Here is a 22,559-nt window from a genome sequence, read left to right as displayed (position 1 = left end):
ATTTATTAATGTGTTTTACAAATTATGAGATGAATTTTAATTTAAAATCTTTGAATTAAGACTAAAAATAAAATAAGAAAGCCTTTTAAAGATGTGAGTTCAAAGACGCTTCCTTAAATTTTTATAGCTTCTACTTAATAACAAAGTTAGAAAAAAATTATTAAATCGATAAAGTGATTTTGTAATAACTATATCATTTTATAACGTACTTTTTTACTCAGATTATAAAAACTGTTTGCGGTTAGCATTTCCTGTAAGATATTTTGATTCTGTTACTGCATTACATCTTTATTTTAAAGATGCCTTTTCTTCTAAAGAGTTTATCTTTGTTAAATTTTAGTTCATTCAATTTTTTTCGTTTAATATGATGTGCAGACTTCTTTATTGAAATACAGACACAACTTACTAAACTTTGAATTTCAATATTAAAGTTTATTGAAAAATACCTTTATGAGAAAAATTGTGGTTCGTTATATTTTAAAAACGAAATAATCTTTGAATAATTCTTCACCGTAGAAACTATGGTACAACACCACCTTGAATTGAGTTGAATAATCAACTTTTTTCTTAATATCGATTTTTCTCTTTAATATCGATATTCAAAGTTCGTTCTTTGTTCTTTAATTCATAGGACTGTGCATTAAAGAACACATTATCACAACTTAACACTAAATTAAACGTTTATACACATTTCAAAGAGAGAAGTCCAATTTAAGCACCAATAAGGAAGAATTCTTAAGCCAAGTTTCGAAAAATTCATATCATTGGAGGGTTAATTTCGTGTCCGAAAATACCAATTTTGGCATTTTTTGGATATCTCTAGTAGATTGTTTACAATCGAGTATGAAATCGCGTGAATTTAATGCTCTCTCCATGTTGCTAAACATTTACAAAAACAAAAGTTCACCGTTTGAAAATGTATGTACTTTGAAAATGTGTACCGTAAATGCATGTACTTGGTGAAAAAGTTTTGTTTGTCTCAACACTACAAATGGTACTAAAAAGTTACCATTTGCTAAAATAGAGTAATAAAATACCATGCATGTATCTCAACGCTAAATATGGTACTAAAAAGTTACCATTCACTAAAATAGAGTAGTAAAACACCATATTGTTTCTAATCCCCTTACCAAATGCCTACAAGCCATATTAGTGAAACCAAGCGAATTTAAGGCAGAAGATGCCTTTCTTGTTTTTTAATGGCGCCATCTGTGACCAAGAGTACATCATCAGCCACTCACACGTCACAGCCCATTTTTAAAAGGTGAACCCATTAATTCATCCATTCATTCATCCCCAGATCGTAATTTTGACCTGAATCAGCGAACGATTAATCTCCAATTCGTTACCCCCAGAGGTTTTGAGATGTTATGGTAATTCGGAGGACTTCATGACTCGACAGATTTGACGTGCACCAGTCCCCATTTACTTCACCGTCTTCAACCGGTGGGGATCAAACTCATGATCTCTTGGACATGGGCTATATGTCCTACCAACTAGGTTAAACCAGTCGACACTATACGTAACTCTTGGATGTACGTGTTTCACAACACAAAAAATGTTCTTTCAGACTACTAAGTGTAAACGTGTTATTTAATAACACAAAAATTTATAATTTCAGTAAGATGTGATACACATAAGAGTCAGTAAATTTATTTTTACAATGCAATATAAAGTAAGAATCATTAAATTAGGATTCGTCTATACAATATTTCTTAAAATAAAATTAGTTTGTTAATTAAACAAACAAACAGCACAGGAAGAATATGATTTCGAACAAGACTTATTGCAGTTGAAGCGAGTTTTATTAAATTAGTTAATTCAATTGTAAATATTTTTATGAAAAGGCAACCATCTTTATTATGAAACTAAAAACATATATCTTTTTATAAAAGTTAATTTCTATTTCTGCGGAATGTTTCATCCTGTGTCATCCTGCTTCGTGCTCGGCGAAAACAAACTTGGACCTTGTCAATTGATTTCGAAACGTACGCCAAAATTGAATTTTAAAAATGTCAGAAATTTGAAATTCGATTTCACATGAACTATTTAATTGATTTCGTGCAAATTTTGAATTCAGTTACATAAAATTAAATTTTTTAAAGAAATTTAAAAATTTTTATACCTAAAAATTTTTCGGTGCTGAGTAATATAGTGATCATTCTTTCTTTTTTTTTTTTTTTTGGATAAATTGAATTTTTGTAAACACGATTTTGTTAATCTAATGATGTAAAGTTACCGAATAAAAGTGAGTGCAACCAAAAAAAAGAATTAAATTGGTTCAGTTTCTTTTTCGTGATATGACATATGCCTTGCAGTTTATACGTGATTACAGAGTGTTAATTAATGCCGATTCATTGATAACTTGCTATTTGTTTAATTTAACCAGTAAGGAGAAGGGGTATTCAGTTAGTCTAAAACAAAATATAAATACCCTTTCTTAATAAAACTTCGATAAATTTACAACTAATTCGCCACAGACATTATTGTCAAGTCATGTTCTCTCATTGCTTTTTATAAACAATTTCATCCGGCGTAATTACTTTGCGTAAACAATCGCCCACAATTCCAGTGCCAACTGCCAAACTGTTGGTTACCCTACAGACCCGGAAGACATCAATCCATGGTAGTATTCACGTAATACTGTAATGGGGACACAGAGATTAAATATTAATTTCTGAAAGGATTCGTTTCTCGATTTCTTCTTTTTTTGAAGAAGAAGAAATCTTCCGACATCAGCAAATGACGTAAAATAGAAGCGAGGGAGTCTGTTCTAAGACGGTGAACTTTTGCAAGGTAGTTTAGTAGCTCGTGGCAGCGAGCGTTGCTGTTTGAGATATTTTTGGAGTACCGTGATCCCAATATAGCGCCTGACATTGGATGCCAGCCGGCCCTTCGTGGAAGATCCTAAAGAAGGTTTTCCGCGGCACCACAACTCTTCAAGACTCGCGACAAGGCAAATAGGATTGATCCAGCTCCGTCAAATATCGAAAGTGAGTAAATTTATTGAACTTCTAACGAGCTTATAGCTTACATATAACTTAAATTTGTAAATTATTACGTCTTTAAAAAAATGTCAATGTATTTATTTTAACAGGCTCCGTGGATATTATTTGTTTATTAAATCTTTTTGATTATTAAGACTGTATGAAGTTATACATTATTATTTGATTCGATAGTTTATATCATTTTATCTATAATTATTTTTATAAAATGTTTCGAAGGCATAAGATTTCAAAAAATATTCAAATAAAAATGACTTATGAAAGTTTAAACGAGAAAAGCTATAAAACTGTATTTTTAAGGTGAAGTTTTAAGTGAACGTGTTTATAAAATCATAATATATTTGGTTTACGTTAATGTTCCACTACCATAAAAAATTAACTCATATGTCCAAGAGTCGTTAGATACTTGGACATATTTTTGACCACTGACCACTATTCTACGGAAATCTATGTTGATGTGATGCCTATTATGCGTCGTCTAAGCTTTAAATATTGCAGCGTTGCCAAAAATGGAAAAAATGTTAGTAGTTTCATCATAAAATGATTACTTCTTTAATTTTACAAGGCCCGAAAAAAACTCTGATTTATGAATGTTTTTCTTTCAATACTTAAATACAACCATTTATTTTACATAGCTTTATTTATATACTTGGCAGTTGCTTTGTGTTAAATAAAAAAATTAACACACATAATCCTTAATAATCATGACCAGTCTCAATTTGAATAAATATATAACCCATGATAGTATGATATAATAAGTGATCAGTTTCGACTTAAACAAATATAAAAATGTATCAAGTGGCAAATGAAGTTTATTCTCTCTAGTATTTTAATTTGTAATATCTTTTAACTAATGTTTTCTAATCACAGCTTGATGGATTTGTGATTGGTCTTCAATACCTTTCACATTCAATAACTGTTTCAGCAACCTATTAATTATTTTTTTATCAAATCTGTTTTTCCATTCACTTTGAAAGAACTCTTACATTGATGAAAATGTCAATAGTATTTTTCATAGCTTTACATGTTTACTATTGTTCACTAAATTTTCAAATAAAATTTTGCAAGTTTTGTAATGTACTATGATTTGGTGGAAAACGGCATTTTTCATTTATTTATCAATCATCGAATTAAAATTTTAATTCAAATACACACACTGTACTTTAATGCAGAACTGTATTATTATTCCATATTCAGGTCAAAAGCACATTTTACTAATTTTATAATTTAAAATTTAGCTAAAAAATTTTCGTCGCTGATACTATTCAAACATTAAAATGCTGGAATCTTGATTAAAGTTGTTTTCATTTCCTAATAAAGTATTGGGAAGCATAAGAGTAGCTCTTCTGTAAAAAAAATATGTTTATTTTATTTTATTTTACTTTATTTTATTTTTATTTCTTTGATTGCTGCGCAATTAGTGAATGCTCTGTTTTGGAAAGCAAGTAGGTGAATACAGACTTGTTCAAAAATTTAAAAGGAATCTTGAACTGACCTATGGGGACAATATAATTTTTTTTGTTCGTTAAATAAATAATTAAAGATATAAAAATAATTTATGAAAGTAGATGAATTTAATTGTAAGCTCTAAAACAGGTTTTTTAAACAATATTTATTATAAATCATCTATGCAGTTGTGAAGACGCTTATCAAAATAATTATCAAAATTCAATCAATTTATTCATTAGAGTTTCTTTTGCATTAAAATTTTCAATTTCTATTTTTATTACTTTTTTTTCATGCAAATTTTATTTATAAGAAATTTTTCGTATTTTATGTATTATCAAATGTAATATTAGATGTAATGTCATTCCACGGTTATTTTTATGTATATTACATTAAAGAAAATTGATTATTTTTAAAGGATGAACTTCTATTCCAATAAATTACTTTACTGCAATAAATTAGAAATATTATATAAAAAAATAATTATAAAAATTTGCCAAATAATTTTTATTATCAATTCGAGCTACGTTATCAATGGTCAAGGCTAGTGTTTTGCAAACATGTTGTAACAATAACAAAACAATATGTGAAATTAAATATAGCATACCAAAAAAATAAAATAAAGAGACGTGGTTTAATAATTTATAATTGTTTAAAAAGTGAAGCCAACTAACTTGTTAAATATGTCATTTATTGTAAAAGTTGTGTAATTTCATACAAAAAATATGTATTATTTGCTTAATTGCCCTATTTTTCTTTATAAAAGTGATGCAACTTCAATCATTCTATTAAAATCCTGTAGAAGATAACATTGAACATTTCGTGCATTCTTATTTGACTAGCAAAGCACATGACGCGAACTTCAATAAACCAGACAGCTACAGTTATGTTAACCAGGGTTGCCACGGGCAACTAAAATGCAAAAAGTGGTGACTGATAAAATTCAAAACTTTAATTAAAAAAAATTAAAATAAGGAATTTTTATTTTCATATTTCTTTTTAGTTTACGATTGAAAATGAGTGCAAAGAAAAATTTTGCTTTAAATATGAATTATTTTAAGTGCAAGTCCTAGTGGTAGTCATGATTGACTAATTAAGAAGATAATAAATAAATGAAAATGAATATAATCTTCTACCACCTTTTATATTTTTAATCGCCTGTGGCATTCTTGTTTAACCCATTTGTGCCTAGTGTTCTTTAAAAAAGACGGTTTTTTATCATTCCTTTTACAATGAAGAAAAAAGTGGTAGCACAAGTAGTTCACTATTTGTATTTGGTTTTCAGAGACAAGATAATTATATTTACTATAATAGATTAACGATGTAAATATTTAGGTATATATCTGATATTAGGGTGCGATAAATTCTCAAAACTGAACTGGTAGGTTACAGAAAGAACTATCTATCTGGAATAAACAAATACGTTCTACTACTTTTTTCATGTAAGTGTTTTTCATATTATACGACTTTTTGTGTCTGCCTATTAATGGGGTAGGCTATGATTTGTTTTAAGACCGGAAACGAGAACCCTAAAACACTTCAGTGAGTTTTGCAGATGATTACGTCATCTGCAGATTATAATTATTATTTTTAACGCGCAAACAAATATGGGAATTACATAGTTGAATCCAGAGAACGCCGCCTAAAACTAAAGGTAATTATTCATTACCTTTCATTATAAAGGTACTTTGTTCATTTTTTTTTTATCTCTGCTAAAAACTCAACTTAAATTTAAACAAGATAAATTCGAAAAATGAATCTGAACATAAGTTGAAACTGAAACTGAATTTTCAAAATAATATTCTCTGTCTGAGATCGAAGATAAATTTTTAAGTACTAGGACAGAGCTGCAGATCCACTTAGTATTCTACTACCGGGATGATAAAAAGGAAATTAATAAAAGTTTTTTCTTTTTATAAAATTTCAATTGCTTGATATTCTTCTAAATACATAAATTTGTAGTTGTAATTTAATTTTGCGATATTTCTAACTGTTCGATTATGCTTATTAGTGAAATTTCAAAGTGATTATTTGAATCTTTTTATTATTTTATCAGGTTTTTCTGCTTTAATAGATTATAAATATTGCTTTTTTTTTGTAACTATACCATTTCATAATAAATTAAGTGTATAACATTAAACCAGTGTGATAATTAAAATTTCCAATCGAGATCAAATTCACTCAGTTCCAAGTAAAATATTATAAAGAATATTAAAATACATTAAATTTTTAACAATAATTTCAGTGTTATAAACGGCATTAAAATACATTTAATATTTTATTAAAAAAAGCAATTCGATCACGAATAAAATTATATAATTTGTTTTAAATTTATAAATACTTTTAAAGAAAATTATTTTTTGATAGTCGCAATGGCGTTGAGTGTTCTTTGGAACCGAAGAAATTTTGCGACTCCTTTTATTTTACTAGGTTATAAAAAAATTTTAAAAATGAGACTTGTCATTGTTTCTCACTCCATTGTTTTATATATCCAGCCGATTATAACCTGGTTGATCTGATTATAAAGGTTATTTTACTTCGAAAAATAGATACTGTCTGTTAAGTATGTGTGGGAGTTCCGTTGCAAGAAATTATTGGCATCATCCCATTTTGAAAAGCAGCCAATATGTCAGCCAAACTGAAGCAATCATTTCGATGAAAAAGCAGTTTTGTTCGACACCATACATTTATAAGAATTATTGCTTTCTTCAGTGACTAAAAATATTGATAAATTATACTTTAAAAAAAAATTTACGAAGTAAAAGAAATGTACTTTTGATCGCTTTAAGCATAGTAATTTTAACATTTTAATTTTAGCTTTCTCTTACGTTAGCATTCAAACATGTAAGAAAGGAATTTTTGTAAAAAATAATAATATTTTTTATCATCTGGTACAAAATGATACATTAATAGCGGCCAATATTGATACTTCATGTGGATTTTTTTTTCATGGTAGAAATAAAATTAATATTACATTGATAATTGAGAGTGGAAATTGCTTTGTATCCATAAGATTATTATAAAGCGTCCAGTATGTCTGTTTTAATTATTTTCAAGCGGTGGTGATCAAAATAAATTTAAATCAAATTTCTTAAATCAAGAACAAGCAGGAAGGTGAATTAGTTTTAACTTCTGTATCTATTAGCTGTAACTTTTTCAAATATCTTTAGTAGATTGGAATAGTTTCGAATATTTTGTTTCATCAATCTTTTTACACCGCTTTTCCCATTTTCCATCGACTTTAAATTTCGAAATCAAATTCGTCTGAGAAAACTTTGTGAGTTGGGAGTTATGCACATTGTGCAACACACTTTTTAAAAGAAACCTTACAGAAGAATCATAAGAGAAGAACTATAAGAAGCTAACTTTCTGATTAAAGTGCAAGAATTTTTCTAACTGTAGTAGAATGTGTATCTTAATTTTTTTTTTTATATCAGCAAATAAGATTTATTTGATAAATACTCTACCACAAAAAGGTAGACTATATACAAAAAATACCTATATATGAAAATTTGGCAATACAAATTTGTTTATACCAAGTAAATATTTCATTCTTTTACCTTAAGAGTGATTCTTTTCACCATTCGCTTTCATTCGTTTACTTTACTTTTCTCTTAGATTAAAAAGACAAAGTGCTTCGTCAGATCTAAATATGAATATTCAAATTATTCACATGTTATGGTAGTCAAACAATTAGTTTCTCAAAAATAAATTCTAATAATGAATTACTTTTTTTCATTTTTGATAAAAGGAGTCATTCATTTAAAAGGACACTATTTGGTACAAAAGGGTAAATCTGTTAGGCGCTTAAGTTTCCACCTTGAAAACATGTTCCTTTTAACTGATTTGTAATTAAATTATTTCTTTTCAAGCACTTAGATTGCAGAAATTAAGATATTTGCTTAATAATTTTAAATATACTACTTTTTTAAAAATTTGATTTCTCAGGAACTATTCAACCGATTACGCTCAAAATTTGTGTTTCGCCATGTAAAATTACAAATTTCGAAATGATGTAAAAAAATTATGCGTTCATTTTACAATTCAAATTTATACATTTATTTTTCAAATTTTTCTCGACTATTATTAAATAAAATAATAAAAATAATAAATATTGCTAAAATTTACTTTTTTGCATGAAATTATCTTCAAATAAACGAAATTTACAATTTTGTGTAAAATTTTCTTAATTAGCTCAAAAAGTTCTCGAGATATAGTGATATAACCAAAAAAAAAAGAGAATTAACAATAAGGGGTTCAAACATTGAATCTTTCTCGTGACCAAACTATAGTGACCATATTTCCATGATTGCGTCTACCCCTTATATTTTGGGGGTCAGAAAACCGATTCCGTTGGAGAAAAAAATGTATATTTATTCAGAGAAAGTACGTTTTTGAGTCTGATTTCGTAACCTAAAATATCGTTTGCATTATTTAATCAGCATATTTGAGGTCACCCCCTAAAACGATTAAGATTGTGTTCTAGAAGATGAAAATCCAAACATTAAATCAATAATTATTTTAGATGGTCCGTTTTCTCTTTTCATTCTTTCTTCTTTTTTCTTTCTTTTTAGCACTGTGCATACACTAAATTAAATGTTTCATTTTTACGTAAAAGCGCTCTAGTGGAATTCTACCAAAACTCAAGTGGTAGATAAATTTCAACTCTTTCCAATATCCTAAATCGCAAATATCGTTCTACTTTGTTCGTTAGACTAAGCTGACCAACGTCCTCAAGAAGCCTGGTAATAAAATTTATTTTTGAAAACTAACTACTTGATCTTTCCAAATCAATATTCCTAGAACAGAGATTCCTCGCAAGGATTCGATAACGGAAATAACTTTTTCGAAAAGCTGAACAAGTGAGCTCTCGAATGTTTTTTTAGAAAAATGTGCGAACAGTTTTTTGAGGACACTAGTCTCCTTACGTAAGACGAATAAAAATTAAAAAAGCGACAGCAATATTTAGAAAACCGGAGCAATTTTTGAGTTTTATTAGTAAACACGATATTCAATACAACAGTTCCGCATTTTGTAAATGATTTTGTTTTTATATTTTGAATGGTATCAAAGTTAAAACTATCACACTTTATACTTGGTAGAATAATTTGAAATTAAAATCATTTTTACTTTACATTACTCAGAAACAAGCTAACAATTCATATAAAACTTGATATCCATTCGATTGGTGAAGTATAAAAATGTTTGCTTGATACAATTGTCAATTGAATTGTAATTAAACAACTACGTAGCTGATTCTCGATTATCAGAAAAGTGTCTAGCCCCACTGAAACGAATATCCCAGTTTTTGCAAATTTTAATAATAAATACAAAATGTAAAACTGTTTCACAATAATCAGTTCAGAAGAAAGCGAATGAACTCAAAAATTTTTTGGAAGAACAAGGTCAGGGACTGAGCTGTCTGGAGGCTAAGGCTCACCATGGGCTGTAGTGCTAATAGAAAAGAAGAAGATTAATTTTATATGAGAACTTCATGAGTTCCAGGTTAATCACAAAATCATAGATTCATTTGAATTTTTTTATGTGTTTTAGTATCTCTCGGATGATTCGCAACCTGGATAAACTATTTCGTTTCATCAGGAATCTATCATGACTCCATTAAATCTTTAAAAAAACTCTCCTTAAATCGTCATCTCGAACATCTTTTACTTCAGTTTTATTATTAATTTGTTACAAAAATACTAATAACAGCAATATATCTACATTAACACTTTTACACTCTGCATCAACAAGAAAGTATTAAGCACGAATAATCACTGATACAGTTAATGCATTACGTTATTATTAGCAAAGAATTGATATTAAAATTATTATGTACTGTCATTAAGTGCATGCTCTTCAACATGTTCCATACAACAACGATGTTAAAAACATTAATTTTGTTTTGACCAGCAAATGAGGTAATTCTTTTTAAATAAAAATAAGCATGACTAAGGGAATAACAAAGAATAAGTTAATTCAATTTAATAAATTCCCTTTTATATAATTGAATTCAATAATATTTAGGTCAAATTAAATATTTTAAAATAATCTTTTTTTTCCCTCCCTCTTAGTTTTTGTTTAGTCGCCCCATCTGGCATATTGGCGATTTTAGTATTTTATGGTTTTGAATATTTATATACCTGGCCGGGTATGTTGGGCGATTTAATTTTTGAACTTTGAAGTCACTAAAGGCAAAAGCATACAAAATCTTGGCATTTGAAAAGAAAACTATTGCTAAAGCAGGGAAGCCTGCGTAAGTTGGCCATTTATGGGTCAACAATTTAATGCTTGAATTAGACAAAAGATCAACTTATAAAGGAGAAATGATAGGTAATCAATTTACTCGGGTGATCTGATCCTGAAACTGGGCACCTAAGTTAGGTCGCGGCCTTTTACACAGGTGATCAACTTAATAGATTTTTCTGTAACTGTAATATATATATATATATATATATATATATATATATATATATATATATATATATATATATATATATATATATATATATATATATATATATATATATATATATATATATATATATATATATATATATATATATATATATATATATATATATATATATATATATATATATATATATATATATATATATATATATATATATATATATATATATATATATATATATATATATATATATACATATATACATATATATATATATATATATATATATATATATACACTACCGGTCAAAAGTTTGCGAAAATTTTGAAATCTGCAAAGAAAAGGTCTAAATTTAAATGTTCATAGAACTGCGAAAAATCATTCAAATGGCATGAAAATTTGATATGTTCTGAAGTGAACCCTCTACTGTTAGTTACTTATGATCAAATTGCAATACTTTGTTTTTTGCGAACTGAATCCAGCTTTTCATCACGGATTGTTCTTATGGTGAAAAAAGTTGTTAAGTTTGAACACTTGCCAAACTTGCAAAAAGTATTTTTTGTACTTTCTGTTAATAGAAAATAGTTATTTCAACAGTTCTATGTAAGCCCTCAAAATTTCAAATCGATTCGATTTGTTTTGACGAAGTTATAGAATTTTGAAAAACATGTGTACTTCTCTCTATTTTTGAGCATTCCACATATGCAATCTTCTGGTCTATACATCTTCTATCAAAGAACTTTTTAATTTTTATGTTTTCTATATTTTCAAATAATTAATATTTATTATAAAACAAATACTCTTATTCATTATTGTACTTATTATTGTTTATATTTATTGCTTACATATATTAGTTTTGTTGTGATATTTTTACTTTATATTAAATTAAAATAAAAAAGTTATAACAATAATTACATAAATAATTCTAAAAAAATAATAACAATAGTATAAAAAATTTGCATTTTCATTAAACTATTTCATTTACAAATATTTCAATATTTCAAATATTTAACAATAGGTCAAATATTTAACATATTCTTATTCGTATTTTGTAATTAAATAAATTAACATTTAAATCTTAGATTCCTCGAACCATCCATCTTTTGCTTTTATTATAGCCTTACATATGTATAGCATTCGTTCTAATAAACCATTAATCACTTCAAGTGATATAGAGTTCCATTCCGGTTGTAAAATGTCCCATAACTGTCTTCGATTCAAATATCAGAGCATCGTTTGCAAGAACAAACAAATTTTCGATGAAATGTGGAATCTATGAGATATTGTTTTAATTATATTCATAATAAATTCTTTGCAGTAACAATAATTACAATAATAAATAAGAATATTTGTTTTATAATCAATATTAATTATTTGAAAATATAGAAAACATTAAAATTAAAAAGTTCTTTGGTCGAAGATGTATAGACCAAAGGACCGCAAATGTGGAATGCTTAAAAATCGAGAGAAGTACACATGTTTTTCAAAATTCTATAACTTCGTCAAAAAAAATCAAATAGATTTGAAATTTTGAGAGCTTACATAGAACTGTTCAAATAACTATTTTCTATTAACAGAAAGTACAAAAAATACTTTTTGCAAGTTTGGCAAGTGTTCAAACTTAACAACTTTTTTCACCATAAGAACAATCCGTGATGAAAAGCTGGATTCAGTTCGCAAAAAACAAAGTATTGCAATTTGATCATATGTAACAAACTGTAGAGGGATCACCTTAGAACATATGAAATTTTTATGCAATTTGAAAGATTTTTCGTAGTTCTATGAACATTTGAATTTAGAACTTTTTTTTGTAGATTTCAAAATTTTCGCAAACTTTTGACCGGTAGTGTATATATATATATATATATATATATATATATATATATATATATATATATATATATATATATATATATATATATATATATATATATATATATATATATATATATATATATATATATATATATATATATAAATACAAGAAAACACTAAGAAAGTTAAGAAAAACAATAAGTTTCATTTATTGCGCTTAAGTATATGCGCTGATCTATTTTTATGCAGTTATTTTATAAAAAAAAATTTTTGAGTGCTCCTCACACTATTGTATTAATATATTTTGCTCTGGCTTTATTGATACAATATCAGAAAGCACTCTGTTTTGCGGATATAATCGTGTGGGCTGAAGAAAAGATTATATCTTTTTTTTCCCGGTTTTTTCTTCCGGTTTTTTAATTAACATTTAATTTTTTTTTTTTTTTTTTTTTTTTTTAGTAAAATGTTGTTTATTTTTTTTACTTATTATTTCCCACCCCCTTTTTTTCATATGTCTATAATTTTTCTTTGTTTTTATTCTTCATTTTGAACTTATATATATATATATATATATATATATATAATCATGTCAATATCTAAGATATGTAATATATACAATTCAAAGAGTTATAGAATTGGTGGAATAACGATATTAATGTAGTAAAAGATTGCAAATAATGATAAAAACTTTTCTGATTAATGCGTTTAATTGCAAGGTGAATTTTTATAAATTTATTTATTTAGTTGAAAATTTTATTATTATTTAATTTATTTATTTGTTTTTTAAGCTTCTTTTACATTAAAATCAATATTCAATTTTCTTCAAATTCATTGTATTTATTCTCCATGACAAAAACACTTTAATATAAATCTGGGTCAAATTGAAGGACTTAGATGCATGGACTTAATTTCATGTAAGTTATATATAATGATAATATTTTTAAATTGGTCATTGATTTGCATTTTGGCCTCCTCATTTCGTATCTCAATAAAGTTTTAATTTTAAATATAGGCAATCAGTAATAAAAAGTTTTTGTTTTTTTCACGTCAACAGAATTTCAATAAGTAAATTTTGAGGGGAGAGGAAACGGAATTTTGAAAATTTTTAATCGACTGCATATTGAAGTAGGCAAAACTGATTTGGATTCATTATTTGATATTTTTACTAAATTTCATCGAAGAGTTCGTCCATAAACAAAAACAAAATAACAAATTCGTAGTGTTGTACCTTGGACAAGAGTAAATAGTTGCATCTTTAATGAAGAATTTCTGCATAAATACATAGTTGACACTTGTAACAACAAATACTATCTGCTATATTTGGGACCATTTCAGTTTTTCTAAGCATGTGCAGGAACAATATCTTGAATTTCTATAAGCTAAGTAATTTTTTTCAATCAGTTTGATTTGAAAATGGAAGCCCGTGAAACTTACATTTAAAAACAGAACTAAGATAGACGAGTACCAAAATCTAATTCTCTTTAAGATAAAATAAAAAATTTTAAGAAAAATCATATATTTTTGATGTACATTGGACTTGTCTCAGTAATGTACATTAGACCAATCCAAGGTATGTGCAACAAGTCCTGTCAGTACAAACATATTTCTTGGTGAACTTGCCCGCTCACAAAATGTAAATAAGTTAATGTTCTTGATGCAGTTATACAAAAAATGTTTGAAATACATATTTCAATGAAATATTTGCTATTACGTTTATAATGTATTTGACTTCATTTAGCTTATGCAAAGTGACTTGAAAAACAGAGTTTCAGTTGCCTGAATATCCAAATTTAATCAACTAACAAGTTTCGAAGAACAGAATTCGAAATGAGTGCCATCCAAGGAGCAACATCCACTGGTCCAAAGTACAGCTGTACCATGGACCGATTTTTCTAACTTAAAAAAAAAAAATATGAGGTGCATGATAGAGTGCGTTTAAGAAAAATGTATTAATAGAATTTATATGTTTTAATTTATTATCTTCTGCTCAAAGGTAACAATAATAAATAAATAATAACTGTGTCCTAAAATAAATAAATAAGAAGTTAACATTTGCCAGAAGTACATGACTCTCACTAGATCATTTCAACATCAATCAGCATAATTAGATACTTTTTTTTTAACCTTTCAAGCCAATTTCTGCGTTGTCACAGAACAAAAGATAAATTCTAATATTAATGAGTAGCCAATTTGTTCTGCAACAGAAATATCCAGTCTTGAAAGGTCATCTATTTTAATCCTTCTACTATCGCTCAGTGTACTACTGTCGAATCTTTTACTCACAAAATGGATTACTTGCTATATTTCCTGGTGCTGGGCTGGATTTGGCATCTATTTTTTTTTTTGTCCTCATCAGTGTTTATCTTTTTCAAGAACGCTAGCAAAAAGTGACGGACTAATGAGCCCTAAAAAATTCCATTCAAGGTCTCCACTATGGATTTTTTTTTTTTTAATCATGACTGACAGCCAACTATTTCAAGTTTAATGCTTTGTTATTGAGCTTATAAGTTTTCATAATCAAAACAAAAGAAATTGAAAGCCATATTTAAGGTTTTACTATTGAAAAACTTAAATTTAAAAACTTTACAATGTAATTTAGTACCAACCCATTAAACTCTTCGTTTGTAGATATACAAGGTTATTCATAATTCCCACCGCCTGTAAATGCCATTTTTCTTTACTACAACTGGCTTCAGTGGTACGTGCAGGGGCCCCCATCAGGGGAGAAGGTGGGAGCATATTCTTTGGTGGGAGTACGATGTGCCCACTTAAAGCTTGGGGGGGGGGATTTTTACACTAAATAAAACGAATAGTTTGGGGGGAATTTAGACGAGAGAATTTTTTTAAATACATAAATAAAAGAAGCAACTGGCCATTTTCAGGCATTTTTTTGGGGGGGGGATGAATGCGCCCAAGAACTTGAGGGGGTGGGGGCCGCTGGGTACATGTTACTGCCATCTACTGGCAACTGCTTAAATTAAAACTTGAATACTTTCGGAATAATTTCATTTGTTCTTTTTTGCCATATTCGTCTTCGTTCTTTTACTATAACGTTTCAAAACACCAGAGGGAATTATGAATAACCCTGTATATATATTTTTTTAATTGATTATGGTGAAAGATTCATTTCTTTAAAACCGAGATCTGCTTTCTCAAGAGCTACAATCCATAATAGTAACATGAATCATTAACCAATTATAATCATTAGTTGCTTATTTATTTGGGACCTGTCACGATAATTCAGAGTACAATCTTATGGATAAAAAATTGCCAGTACATGTGTTGGTGCTTAAATTTATCCTGCTGCATTAACTGTCATTGTAATTGCTTATTCTCGCAAAGCTTGATGACAAATTAGAAGATGATGTTGAAAACGTTCAAAGAACAGTTGCCGCTAAGTTATTTATTCAATTATTTGCCCTTCGGTAAAGAAATCCAAAAACAAGGTTAGCCAAAAAAGAAATCACCCACAAAAATAGAATTAGCACTGTTTCAACATCCTGATCTTTGGTGAGATTGCTTTGTTTTACCCATTGCGTTAAAAGTAGAAGGTGTTTGATCCAAAGTATTTTCTTTATGCTTTTACGAAAGAAACGTTCTACCCTTTCATAATCGGTCAGCTCTCAAAAAGAGAGTTCGTTTGCACGATAGTTCATTTGCATCGTCATTAAGAAATGAATAAATAGAATGAATTGTTACGTAGAAACTTTTGTGCAAGTCACGTCGTCTATTGAATTCCAAATTGGGTGCAATAATATTTCTTGGATACTTGAGTCTAAAAAAGAGCTGTATAGTAGTATCAATAGAACTTTTGATACTACTATCATTGATACAATTTGAATAAAATAATAACACTGAGAAACAAATTTTTTCTTTAATTCATATGCAGTTTTAGGTTTTTTGTCAAAAATAGAGTGACACATTAGGGGTTGCAATATTAATGCGAGGGGGAAAAAACTTTTTGAACAGTGCTGGTCAAAAATGTATAAAATTTTTTTCTAACTAATAAATGACAGAAAACGGTTAATTATTTCAACTGACCCTGAGAAAATTAAATTTTTACTTGCAAAATTTGTTAAACATATTCTAACCAAATACTGATTTTGGAATATTTCCGTTTTAGTTGATTTTAACAAAAATTTTAAATATCCTTTTATAGATACTTATCTACATACTTATATATATTAATGCGAGGGAATATATATATATATATATATATATATATATTAAAAAAACCGATGATATAAACCTGAGAAATATCACTGTGTTAGAAACATAAACGCTTAAACCTGGGGCAGGTATAAGTAGATGCCTGTATAATAAAGTTGGTTCATCATATATTTAGATTGAGAGATTCTATGCATCTAACTTTTCTTTTGCACTAGAACTAATTTCAAAATTGAAAAAATGGGTAGCATTTACAATACTTTAATATCTTCATACATTGTTTTAAACACTGACAATCTTTTCATACATTGAATAAATTCTTTACCGATATTTAGTTACAAAAAGTTGAAGAAAACCATCCAACTTGCGTTAGTGCTGAACTCATTTGTGTGCAGAAATGGCGTTAATAATTGAGCAATGTATATCTCTAAATGCAGTAATTATTCTCTAAGATATGTTTTCTTTCTTTTAATCAGATTTCTCAAATCAGAGACAGCTAGCTGAAACATTTCAGATATGATACCTGCTCTCGGATGCTCCTTAAAGTTCTCTCTGTTGCAGTACATCACCTAAAAGAATGATTCAAAAAACTGACCCGCCGAGCTCAAGCCTACGCGAACCATGAACGTCTGTTTTATTTCAAATCAACATCCATCACAAGTGTGAAGAAGGACAATCAAGCGTATCGTAACTGCTTGCTTTAATCTGCTCAATAAAATTAACCAATATCTTTCTGTGAGAAAAACAAACAAACAAACAAACTAACGCTTCTTTATAACTTTGCATTTTATAACCAAGTGTGTGACATACTAATGTGTGACAGAGTGTTGTTTTTACTTCATACATATGTTAAACTTATGAAGCAATAGGTGACCTAAATTATCTAACAAAGAAATATCAGCAGCTACGCTATAATTTAATTTAATGATTGGCTTGAAAAGCCCACCATAGTATCAGTACTTAATGATAATAATTAATATTCCATAACTTACATTATTCGAAGAATAAGTAAAATAGATAGTAAAAGATGGCATCAGCTTGGAGCCAATTAGATCAGTTACTGACTTGTGCTATATGCTTAGATAGATATAGAAATCCTAAACTATTACCATGCCAACATACATTTTGTATGGAACCATGTTTGGATGGATTGATTGACTATGCTCGTAGGCAAATTAAATGCCCAGAATGCCGGGCTGAGCACAGAATACCATATCAAGGGATACAGCAATTTCCAACGAATGTAACTCTTATGAGGTTCCTCGAATTGCACAGGGATATAACGGGGGAAGAGCCGGAACCACCCCCTTCTATGATGGAACGATGTAATGTGTGCAGTGAAAAATCCAATGTAGAGCGTTGCGCGCATTGCGAAAAGAAAATATGCCCTGATTGCAAAGAGGCTCATGTAGATATTTTGAGACGAGAAATTAACAGAATAAATAATCAAGTACGCAGAGGTTTGCACAGATTATCCGATGCATTGAGTCAAACTAAGAAAAATGCAGAAAAACTTCAACTCAACTGTAAACAAGTCAAAGAAGAAATTGATGACATAGTAAAAAGATATTCGAAAGATTTGAAAGTGACTGAAGGTAAATTGAAGCACGATTTAGAAGTGTATACTCAAACCGAATTGAAATCCATCACTAAATTGAGGGAAGATTTAGAAATTGAAGTAAACAATATATCGAGCAATTGTGAACTTGTAGATAAATACATAAAAGATGATTATGAATGGTCTGACGTAGAGCTTCTTGAATATAAGCAGATATTCCTTAAAATGCTTGATTTCCTTCGTACTTATGATTCTGATAGTACAGATTTCGCTAGAAGGATAAAATTTCAACCACGAGCAGATCCAGATGTATTGCACAAAAACATTGCAGATTTTGGTGAACTGAAAATTAATGCTCCCATGAATCCAGTTCCTACGCAGCAATCATTAATGCCTCCTAATACAAATGCATTAATGAGAAGTCAAAGTGACCACCGGCTGGCTGCTCAGTTTGCTAGGAGGTGTGACAACCGTTCATTTTCTGACATAAATCAACGAATGGATAGTGAAAGGGAGAGGCCAACTTCTCCCTTGTTAGGAAGAAATCGACGAGATACCGACGGTTATCGACGATATAGTGAAAGGTCCAGAGAATATGACTATCAAGATCGTTCTTCGAGTCGATACTCAAGAGAAGATACTGGGTTGAGCTCTCGGTGGCGGGATGGTTCCGATGATTATAGTCATCGTAACCGATATAATCGTGATTATGAAGACTCTGAATCCGAGCCCCATCAAAGTCGAACTGTCAGATTTGCCGACGAACAGCAACAGAGAGAACGTATTTTTGACGTCGATGATTCTGCTAAAGGTCCACTGAGTGGAGTTGTGAGGCTGCTTGATTCACCAAAAGTAATGGAAAGACTTCATCAAAATGAAGTAAAACAAAAACTGCAACAGGCAGAATCATCTAACTCTGAAGTAGTCCCTTCAACTCCAGCTGTTACTACCCCAATTGTTCCGCAGCCTAAAAGGCCGACTTCTAGGCAGCAAAGTGAGGATGACATTGATCGCCAAAAGAAAGCTAATCAGCAGGCTGATGCCTCGTCAAGTAGCACACCTCAAACTCCTCAAGTGGACGCATCATCTACTGCAGGATCTCGAAGAAGCAGTGTTTCTGATTCAGTTAGAAATACTGAATCAATTGATTCTACTAGTGCTCCTCCTGAATCTTCAGAATACTCAGACAGTTCTCGAAGCAAGAGGCGTCTTAGTGGCACGACCAGCTTTGATGAACCAGCCAATGACATAAGGACGTTCTCCAGGCAAGTATCAAATACTGATGTAGAGTTAGATAATAAAGATGCATCAGTGGGGATTAGTCAGGAATTGGTGGGGCTTCGGGATGGTCACACTCCCCGCAGATACGGTTCAACCCGCCACCAGAGTGATACACGGTATGACAGACCTAATTCACTGCTTGAAAACCCAGATTCAAAACAAGACATCGATCGCCATTCTCCAAATCTCCTTTTTAGTAGCAGGCCTACTACACCAAATCGGCTTTTAATTTTGGATGACACCACTGGTCAAGAAAGACCGAATTATAACAGATACAGAAGCTTAGATGGAACCAGATCTGCCTGTCGAGGTGATGGCGCCAGGAGCCCCACTTTTCGCTACTCCCCACTCTGTCGCAGGACTTTTGTCCTGCCACCTATTTCAGCATTAGAACCAACAAGTAATGATGAATCCTGTGGTAGTTCTGATTCTTCTGCTAACATATTCTTTTCCTGTAGTAGTAGTCTAGAAGATTTTTCCGATGTTAATCGTCTTGAATGTTTAGGGCAGTGGTAAGTCATTACCTCAAATGCCCTGATGCCTCTAACTCGAGAGTATAGATTGTTAACAATATACCCCGTCGTACCCTATAACGACGTGCCCTCTTTATTATGACAATGATTGTTGATAACAACTCTATTTCCTTATTCTTTTTTAAAACAGTAAAAGAAGATATATTAAATGATAATTATAAACAGTAAAAATGGATGAATGCAAAGTAACTAATTACTTTTCAGAATTTCCAATAAAACAAAACTGATACTACGTAATTTATTTTTCCGTATGTAAACTGTAGAACTCTGATCGATATCAATATTGTAGTAAATTACTTGCACAATCTGTTCTGGTGATTTTTTAAATTCAGGTACTTAATAATAAAAGGCATGTCAAAAGAGATTACTATTGTTTGACCTTATAACTTTTCCTTTTGTTATATTAAGAGTAAAACATATACACAATAGAAATAAATTTTCTTAATTCCAAGAATAAGTTAAAAAATTCACTTTCTTTTACTAAACTATTAAAAGATGACTGACTATATGATTAAATTACAGTGATTCTAATAACTATCAACTAATAAACTTACAGGTACACTCGTTCACCGTTGGTCAAGACCACATCACTAGATGCTGGTGAAGCGTGCCGGAAACCCTTGGACAAGAAACTTCTACCACGAGCTGCGACCCCATTACGTCAACAAGATTCAGAAGACTCTGATGAAGATGATGACGATGACGATGAAGCATACCAGATTGCTACAGAGCCACCACCAAAACCAGTTCAATCATCTTTCTTCAATCGACAAAGAAGGCTTCCTGAACCAGAACCACGACTGCTTGAAATGCATGACAATGATAGTGACGAAGAATCTGAATCTGACGATGACGAAGAGGATGAACCGGCACAGATAACTGGCACTACTGCAGAGTCTCGAGATAACAACGCGACAGAAAGTGAAGATGACGAAGACGATGAGGAAGAAGAGGAAGAATCAAGCAGCTCCAGTGAAAGTGAGAATGAAAGTAAAGATTCTGAAGATCAAGTATTTCCGAAATCGAATTTAACAAACGCTCAATCTGGCAAACAATCGGGCTCTAAATCAACGGAAACTCAGCAAGTAAATTCGAAATCTCAAGTAAGTGATAGTTATGAAAGTGAATCAGATGATCAAAATGATCCAACTACGAAAGAAACAGATGAAGAAGACGATGATGAAGAGGAGGAGTGTAATACAAAAGTTCCAAGCAGTGTTTCAACAATTACCCCACATAGGATTCCAGTAAACTGTGATTCAAATACAGTTTCAAGGGTACGTAAGAGATCAGATGATACAGACACAACTGACAGCAGCACAGCGAGTTCTTCCACAAACTATCATAGCCTAAATAACACAGACACTGCTGTCAACACATCTAATCATCCAACTGAAGATCGAATATCCTCAGAGGGTAGCAGTAATGATTCAACTCCTAGCCGATTTCGAAGGCGGCCATTTTTAGCTAGAAGCCGAAGTTCGCATGAAATCGGATTGGGAATTGATTCTAGTCTCTACGTTGATGATGAAGAGGAAGATGATTCGCCAACACCTTACAGGTCCCGTTCAAAGAGGTTGTCTGAAGATATGACAAGAACGCGACCGTCCGATTCAGAAACGACAGCCAGCAGCAACAACTGCTGGGCGAAATATTTGAACAATAAATATGGCAGCAATGCGACAGGTCGTGTTGTTCCACGTAGTAAAAGCTCTCATTCCCTCTACCAGAAAAGTGATAGTGAGACATCGGATGATGAATCGCCCACTGGACCAATGTTATCCAGCTCTTACGCTTTTTCAAATCCCAGAAGCACTTACATGCAAAAGCGCAGAATGCTGATGAAAATAGGATCCAGGGGATCGGATTCATCAAATTTTACATGGCCAAGAGGGGTTGCTGTAGGACCAGATAACTCAATAGTCGTAGCTGATAGCAGTAATCACAGAATACAGGTAAGCGAATTTTTCAATTAAGCATTTCAGCCAATGACAGAAATCCTATTTGACAAGAACTAGATGCATATCTTGCAGAAAGTTTATTGTGAAATTTCAATATTGGTGCCTTCTTATTAATTTTAAGTCATCATTTATTGAAATATTTAATTGTTTATCTCTCTCAAAGTTGTGGTGAAAACAGTATTCCGTCTTTACAATTTCACTTATAAATTTTACATAAAAAATATTGTTACATTATGAAAAATCATGGTCAAAACTTTTCTCAACGAAGCAAAATTTTAATAATTAATGATAATTAGTGAAAAATCAGTACTTTCATAACTTTTAGAAAAAATTGCCCTTTTTTGCTGTCTTTTTTCCATGCAAATAAACTGTACAAAT

At 30.1% G+C, this 22,559-nt stretch overlaps 1 protein-coding gene across 4 annotated transcripts in view; it reads left to right on the top strand.

Annotated features, from left to right (window-relative positions):
* The first annotated feature begins 2,652 nt into the window (after positions 1–2,652).
* tn (tripartite motif containing protein thin) overlaps positions 2,653–22,559 on the top strand; it is a 33,788-nt gene continuing 13,881 nt past the window's right edge. The window contains exons 1-3 of one of the 4 annotated variants that reach the window (XR_015432984.1): positions 2,653–2,993; positions 17,325–20,199; positions 20,777–22,175. Coding sequence is in view for 3 of the 4 variants with exons in the window: in XM_087160854.1 (XP_087016980.1) it covers positions 17,876–20,199; positions 20,777–22,175 (3,723 nt within the window). In the remaining variant the exon portion in view is untranslated. Of the gene's footprint in view, positions 2,994–17,324; positions 20,200–20,770; positions 22,176–22,559 lie in introns of all 4 variants that reach the window. The other 3 variants (XM_087160854.1, XM_087160847.1, XM_087160866.1) reach the window with 3 other exon arrangements.

Source organism: Parasteatoda tepidariorum, chromosome 1 (assembly GCF_982258835.1).
Source record: "Parasteatoda tepidariorum strain Cologne lab strain chromosome 1, Ptep-v5.0, whole genome shotgun sequence".
Lineage (NCBI taxonomy): Eukaryota > Metazoa > Arthropoda > Arachnida > Araneae > Theridiidae > Parasteatoda > Parasteatoda tepidariorum.
Note: the sequence above shows the minus strand (reverse complement) of the source record. Positions and strands in the feature narration are given on the sequence as shown.